The following is a 7,948-nucleotide window of genomic DNA, read 5'->3' on the forward strand; positions in this document are numbered from 1 at the left end:
CCAAGAGAAGCAGCTCAAGTGGCCTTTTTCTTCTAAGCAGCGAGATGAGAGTAATAAGAAAGACGTGAATAGGTGATTGTAAGATTTAATTAAACAGCCTGCGGCTTATAGGCAAGCCTGAACTCACAGCTTAAAGAAAACTCGTCTGAGTTTTAATAGAAAGAGGCTAATGAAGAGGCCGTTTACAGAGAAAACCATTACTATTCCTCGTTAATCAATTATCACATTCAATCAAAATGAAAAGACTAATTAACTCTTGGCCAGAGGTTTGTAAAGGACTGATGCTTCACAACAAAAGGGCTTCAGACAAGATTAAATAAAACAAAACAATGCAAAAAACAAATTACCCTTTAACATCTACTAACGTAGCTGATTACTCCCTGATAGGCCATGTGACCCAATAATTAGGGGAATGTTAATAGGTGCAGTAATAGATGAAACAAAAAAATAAATCCTAATTGTTCTGTCCTTATGATTTAAAATGTACTCTTGTTGAAGACAATCAATACTGTAAGGTAAATGTTACAACATTTAATCAGCGGTGTTCTACTAAGAAGCTGAACAGTACAGACCACACAAAATAGACACATGTCATTGAAAATATCTCCCTTCGTGTTTGTCTCTGTGCTTCCCAGCTCCTTTTCTGACTCTGGCTGTGCTGCTCACTTCCCTGGAAAATGCGGTGGAGGGAAGTTTGTGGGAGTGGGCTGAAGCTGGACTTAAGCAGGCCTGGCCTTTGAGTCAAAGAGAGGGTCTGTATAAAAGAGGCACTGAGGCATGCTGAGGGGCATCTTCTACCTGAGAGCAAAGACCAGAGCACAGAGCGTCAAGTGCAGCTGAGGGACCCTCTGAGTGGCCCTGGACAATAGGCCCCTGGGCCGCACGCTGACCCCTAGAGTCTATCATTCAGAAAGGGTTAGTCTATAATTCACACTGCTCACAGTCAGCTCATTATCAGTGAGCAGGAGCGCGAGGACAAGCGCACATGCAAAAACAGAACAAGCTTCAGTGGTCAACTAAAGCACACGGGAGCAACTATGGTTGCTTGAGGTTACTTAAAAGTATTTTTTCTGTGTGCAGCTGCCCGCTAGTCACCATCAAAAGTATTGTTCCAACCTTTTTTTTTCTCCAACAACCTACCCCTAATAATATTATTTCAATATATTGCTATTTACATTGCCAACCATACATTACTTCATCTTGAGTCTTTTGTAATAAGAAATAAACCTAATATGCAAAAATAGTAACATATTTTTGCGACATTCCTTCATGCCTGTTTGCGTGATTTAGAGACAACATATGCATTATTTGATTAGAAACTGCTTTTAAAACCTTTTAAAACTTACTAACAAACTGTCACTGACCAAACACAGACGCAGCTTCTCTTCCCTTGAGCCTCTGTCTGCTACATAAGAGTTACAGAGTTAGCATCATGACTAACTATAGGTACTGCACAGAGGATGTGTCTGTGGCGATACCACACAGAGCTGTGACCAAAGGAGCAAAATACAGACATTAGACACACACACACATGCACTTTCACACCAGGCCGGGCTCACTGCACTTTCTCAGCTCATTAGGCAGAGGGTTGCGTGTCCAATCAGGTTTTGTATGTGAGGGTGCAGCCTCATTCTGATCTAATTTATCTTTAGTGGTTATTCAGCTGAGCAGAGGCGAGGAAGAGGAAGGGGAGGAGCCCGGGGCAAACAGTGTTTTATCATCCTTTATTTGTGCTTAAGTCTCTGGAGACACTGCCTCACTGTGGAAAAAGGACTTTTAATATGACTCCTCTCAATACATTCAAAGGTGTAGAAAGTGGGTATGTGGAAATAGAGTGATGCGTATTTAACCAGGCACAGGTTTCAAGACCAGTATTTACAGTATGGTTAGAGCTGGTCATTTAAATTCAGCGGGATCTTTGCACTTGCCTGTTACGCAGAGAACTAGCGCAGAGCATCCCATTCTCAATTAAAGTTCAAATAAAATAAAAAATAAATACACATATAAATGATAAAGCTGATGACCATTAAATTGCACACTACCCAAAAAGATGAGTACTGTGTAAACTGTAAAATAATATCTTAGAATATTTTTTTTCCTTTAGAAATGTCCCGCTGTTTTGTTCAGAATGTTGTGTCTAATCAAATTATACTCGACTATGTTCTAAATCAGAAGGGCACAATGTGGCTGAGAAGCCTTGCATTCCTCTTTGGTCTGAGCAAAGAAGTTAAAGAGGTTTGACAAAGGCCAAGTGTGCGTAAGTTGAGTGGAGCTGGTTAAGGCCCACGGTGCACATGTATACATGGGGTCTATAGTCTTTGTGACGGCGGGTTAAAGAGTGGTGTCCAGAGGCAGCAGTGTGTGTCCTGGTCAGTGTGCACACATAAAGGCTCCATATGGTTCTGGTCAGTCAGCTCCAGCACCCAACCAGGAGGGCTGACCACCTGCCAATCACAAAACACTCCACAAAAGGGCGGACTGACCCGTGGCCTGCCACACACACACACACACACACACACATGCACGCACGCACGCACACACACACACACACATGCACGCACGCACACACACACACACACACACACACACGCACACACACCATGCTTAATCTTACTTATATTTTATTATGAATCTCACTCATCTATAATCAAAGGAGCTGATACAAAGTAACTATATTATTGTCTTTACATACATCAAGTTAAAACATGTAATAAACGATTAAACGATTGTGGATTAAGGGGTTAAACTTTTTTTTTTATAACATCTGTGAAAAATGTCCCGCACATGGTAAACTGCCTAGTTGCCAAAATAAATGCAGCATTTTTAAATATCTAAAAATCTCACTTTTTCACAGTTTTATATACGAGCGTCACGCACGACTTCCTCTACGTACCTGAATGTAGCAGATGTGCGAAGTGCCTCCTCTTCACATTAAAATAAAATCTAAAATTTAAGACTCAAATTTACACTGAATATCCCAACAGCTCTTATAAGTTAAATAATGCACTACCCTAATCTTAAGTCTATAGAAATACGAATTCACCCATATGTTCCTGGATATTCAAGGCTGTCCTCAGACATGTGCAACATGCACCAGAGACACTTCTAAGGAAGGCTGGCCACTAGCACTCGAAACATGTCAATGAAAAAAAAAAACATCTCTAATCCTCTTGTCTGACTAAAAGAACATTGTATTTCTATTGGCCTATGAGTTCTGAACTAAACTGAGTGATACAAGAATGAACATGAAACACAAATATAAAACACAAAATCAAGGTCACTGTGAGCATGTTATTGACATAAATATTGCATCTGGTTGCCCATATTTGCAGCTTGACACTGTCTTGTTCTGTTGTGATCCATCAAATCAAAAGAGCCTTCCAAATCTCAAGAACCGATCAGAAATGTCTTGTGTTTAAGCTTTTCCTCTTCACTACTAATAGAAACTTTTCTCCGATTAAAAAAGAGAAAAAGTGGTTATGATATTGAAGGTAATGAAAAAACCCTTTGGTAATAAGCTCAGCCACCTTCCCATGACCCTGTGATACCAGGTCCTGCCCAGCACCCGCCGTGTGGTCTGATGGGACGACCTCAATTTGCACTTCAGATTCTCAACTAGATTAGGACATCTCCACACAAACAGGGCTTTCCCTAATATCTACAGACCACACCAAAGTTTTAATCACTCCTTTGAGCTTACGGGTGGAGCTGAAGTTTGAATTGTTGAAACAAATTACATTTGTAACAGTTTTCAGTGCTTTTGTCATTTGGACATGGTCCAATATTTCATTCTTAATGTCTTGGTTTAATTATCAGGGTAAATAAAGTAGTTTGAGGTGTGTAAATTGCTCCTTGTTGTGCATTATGTGACCACATGTGGGGGCTGTTGTCTCACCGCTGATAAGGCAGGTGTCTGTTATGTTTAATCTTTAAATGTAGAGTCCTGGATGACATCCCTGATCCTCTGTGTGTCCTTCTGTAGGTCTGCATTCTCAGGGTCAATCTTCAGTGCTGCCAGATACTCCTGTAGGCCTGCACAGTTAGGAACATAATATATGCTTAATCAGCTTTTTCAGGGTCAGAATATGAATTATTTTGTTGATCCTTAAGGGGACACACTTTTTGTTACAGGCATTGCAATTACACATCCAAAAAGGAAGAAGAGTAAAAAATTGAAAACACAATGACTAAAAATCTAGACATAAATATCTAAGGCAAAAATGTAGCTTGATGGTTTATAAGTTGAATTTCCTGATTGTATATGTGAAATTGTGAAATAAACTAAACTAAACTAAAAAACTAAAAATGTAATTACTACATTGTTTATGATTTAGCTAGGGTATTGATGATGGAGCAACATCAAAATGGAACAAAAACCTAGTTATCTTCCATTACCCAGTTTTAACCCTGTTGGTCAGTTAGGTCTAAAGCAATCCCAAGTTTTTGCAAACCTTCTGTGTAGAGCTGCAGCTGGCAGAAAGCAGTTCCTCTGCGCACATGGGCCCGGACACGTGCTGCTGCATTGGCGGGGACTGCGGGAGTCAACAGCTCCAATGCCTTAAGATAAATTACCATCACATTTTCAGCACACAAAAAGACATTTCAATATATTGAAGATTTGCATGATCTTACCTGAGATGAGTCCTCTATAGCTTTATGGAGGTTTTTAAGTTTCAAGTGACAAGCAGCACGATTTGAATAGAGAGACGGCACTTTCCTGTTGAGTTTAATGGCCAGACTGTAGGCATTCACTGCGCCGAGGTAATCTCCAGTGGCAAAGAACTTACTGGAAAGTATGAGTATTTGTTAAGTTGTCCTACATACAGTATTTACCATGTTGTTTAAAATGGTTTACACACTTTCCCTTGTCCTTGAGCCAGTCAGGATTCCTCTCCTCTTCTTTTAGGTCCTTCAGATCCTCCAGCGAGGCGTTACATGTGCGCCTGGCCTCAGCCTGTTTTCTGAGCCACTGAGCACAAACATTTAATGTATGTTAAGAAAATGTGTCCTCTGCATTAGACCCATCCTTTGATGCCGCTGGGGCAACTGTGCAACGGGGGACCCATCTCCAGATGGGGAGCCAGGCTGATGGTCAGAATCATCTGGCTGGAGGATTCGCCTATTGTACATGTTTTTAGTGTTTTTTTTACCCAGAGGAAACCTATGCAGATGCAGGGAGAACACGCAAACTCCAAACAGAAAGATCGAACCCGGGACCTTCTAGCTGTGGAGCACAAGCGCTAAGCACTGCGCCACCGTATGGGGATGAACAATTTTGGAAAAGATTGTGGGCCTTTCTGTGTGGAGTTTATCTTGGTGGATTTTTCCTACGGGAACTACAGTTTTCCCCATGACCCTAAAACATGCTCAATAGGTGAATCTTCCAATCAAGGGATTTTCACCATTGGTCCCTCTGGGTCCTTGGGTGCTGCACGTAGCAGGCTACTGCTCCTTTAGGTTGCCCCAGCGACATCAAAGGATGGGTCAAATGTAGTGCTCAAATGTTGTTGTTCAGTTGTATAATGCTTAACCTTAACTTTAACAGCAGCTTTTAGTTTAACCACAGCAGTGTTCAATCTCATACCCCAATGTAATGCCCCTTATGTGCACACCACATGATATAGCCTACTCGCTCAGATCTAACAGATTATTTGAATGAGAGCTAAACACCTGGAATTTGATGTTTTGTTTGTTTTGTTTTGTTTGTTTGTTTACTTTATTGTCCCTGTAGGGAAATTTGTGCTCTGCATTTAACCCATCCTTCGATGCCGCTGGGGCAACCCGTAAGGAGCAGTGGTCGACGGCAGTGCCGCGCCCGGGGACCCATCTCCATGATATGGAGCCAGGCTCATGGTCAGAATCACCTGGCTGGAGGATTCACCTATTGCACATGTTTTTAGTGTAGATGTATTAGTAGATGTTTATTTGTGGCTATTTCTTTCAGTTCTTTCTGTTGTTCATACTCACCTCCTCCTCTTCAGCCACTCTCGACTCTCGAAGTGCTGTGGGGAAAACTCTGGGAGTAAACGTCACCTGGATACTCCCCGAGGATCTGGGTGCAGGTAGCTCCGCTGGCTGTGTTCTGCTTTTTGACCCACATTTTTCTACTCTCATATCCCTCTGTGGTGACTTTTCACTAATGTCCTTTAATGTCTTTCTGGTACATGTTTCATAATGAAGCGGCTCATGCTGTTTCTGCTGCCAGGCCTCCAGTTCTGCATTGGTTTTCTTTCGCTCAACATCCTTGATTTTCTGAATGTGTTCTCTTTCTTCCTCTTCAAGCTGTGTGAAATGTGCATTAGATAAGTGAAATATAAAGCTATATTCTCACAGATTTGGAGAAACAAACCATACCTTCATCATAGTCTTAAGTGCATATTTCTTCTCGGTCTGCTGCTTCTCCGCTTTGGCTTTTGACTCGGCACACAATTTTTCTTGATGTTTGACCAGAGCTTTTTCTCGAAGTTCTTTTTTGGTTTCCTTCTGGGCTGCAACATTGATAGGTTTCTTTTAATATGAAGACCCTACACACAAACACAATGCCTCTTACAGATGATTACTCCTTACTTGTAGGGAGTGTGAGCTGGTCCCATAGCTGCTCTGTCTTCTTTAGCAGAGTGATGAGCGCTGCCCCATTGCCAACCTTTGCTACGCTTCTGTCTTCATCCACAGGCTGAGCCAGGAAGGCCTCGAACAGGTATGGGGGGAAGTGCACCTGGACACAAGTATTTTAGTGTTTGTCTACATTGTTTAACATTGTGGCAAATAATTTTCAGACGCCCAGGTTAGGATACTCCAAATGTTTACGCTGCAGCCTGATGAAACCAACCGACCAGATCGTGGGACTAGCCCCCAATAGAAAAACTTAATTTAAAAGGATTTAATAGACCTATATTGTGCTCGTGTTTCACAATAGACAGTTACATACATGGATCTAATATAGCATACATCTAAGAGTTAGCTCAAAGTTAGCTGTTTCCTGTCGCAAAGGCTAATGCTAGTTACGTACTTTGATGTACTGGTCAGTCGCCACAATGTCCACTTGCGAAGCTTTTGCCCCTTTCAAAGGAACGCTGATGCAAACAGTAGATGTCGTTTGGGTCCAGGAATAATCTGTGACCAAGAGAGGCATTTTAGCAAAGCAATTCACACAGTACTTTGTGTTTTAAACAACTAAAAATTTCATCATGCGTTGGATGAGCGAATGGATGTGGTCGCGTTGTGTCTCCATGGTAACCGAACTGTGGTGCTTTCAAGTCTACCGTAAAAGTGCAAACCACACAGATAAAAGCAAGGCCAAAGGAATAAACTAGGCTATGTGTTCACTTAGCTCAGGAAATTAATTCAAAAGCATTCCTTCGCTGAATTATCAAAAACAAATTTAAAATAAAAGGAAATTCATATTACAATGTAGTGTAGAAACAGGGCCGTGTAGGCAACATCGGGCCCGGGGACCGAATCCGGTCCTCCAACATAGAGCTTTTGGCCCCCAAACTTATTATGTGATCTAATTTTTTTTTTTAAATCAAAGATAATTCCTTAAACAAATACATGTACTACTTTAACAGGGTTTATACAGGCAGAATCAAGTCAAATTTATGTGTTTTAATGCCGTCTTAATGCCCAAATGCTACATTTTAATGCCGCAATTTTGTAGGAAAAGAAAACATTTTATCAAACAGGGGAAAGAATGAACCATACAGCCAAAATTATTGAGCATAATATTCCAAGAAATGTAAATTTAATGCCAGTTTGAATCCAATTTAATGCTTTTTAAGCATTTTTGAAGGCCTTGATTGTGACACAATTCATAAATTCTGCCCTGCGGAAACCCTGTTTAATATATCTTGACAAAGCTGTCTATTAGGTCATTTATGATGTACAAAACTGACCTTTTTTTTTAAACCATGGTACCATTCTTACAAGCTTATTAACATATTTTACAAAC

General features: G+C 41.0%; 1 protein-coding gene across 1 annotated transcript; it reads right to left on the reverse strand.

Annotated features, from left to right (window-relative positions):
- Positions 1-3,533: 3,533 nt before the first annotated feature.
- Positions 3,534-7,205, reverse strand: dnaaf4 (dynein axonemal assembly factor 4). Its single transcript, XM_079567237.1, has 8 exons — positions 7,010-7,205; positions 6,568-6,715; positions 6,355-6,488; positions 5,968-6,282; positions 4,860-4,969; positions 4,633-4,786; positions 4,452-4,557; positions 3,534-4,032 (listed from the first exon to the last, which is right to left on the reverse strand). Exons 1-8 carry the CDS (start codon positions 7,130-7,132, stop codon positions 3,923-3,925), a joined length of 1,200 nt encoding a protein of 399 aa, XP_079423363.1. The 5' UTR covers positions 7,133-7,205; the 3' UTR covers positions 3,534-3,922.
- Positions 7,206-7,948: the final 743 nt, after the last annotated feature.

The sequence above is a fragment of the Gobius niger genome (genome assembly GCF_951799975.1).
Source record: "Gobius niger genome assembly, chromosome: 12".
Taxonomy (NCBI): domain Eukaryota; kingdom Metazoa; phylum Chordata; class Actinopteri; order Gobiiformes; family Gobiidae; genus Gobius; species Gobius niger.

Bases quoted from the DNA above. Each gene is read 5' to 3' on its own strand.
- dnaaf4 (XM_079567237.1), bottom strand. From the start codon at position 7,132: ATGCCTCTCTTGGTCACAGATTATTCCTGGACCCAAACGACATCTACT. The intron at 6,716-7,009 runs GTACGTAACTAG...ACTTGTGTCCAG, and splicing joins CGACTGACCAGTACATCAAA to GTGCACTTCCCCCCATACCT. The intron at 4,787-4,859 runs GTGTGTAAACCA...CATACTTTCCAG, and splicing joins TGGCTCAAGGACAAGGGAAA to TAAGTTCTTTGCCACTGGAG.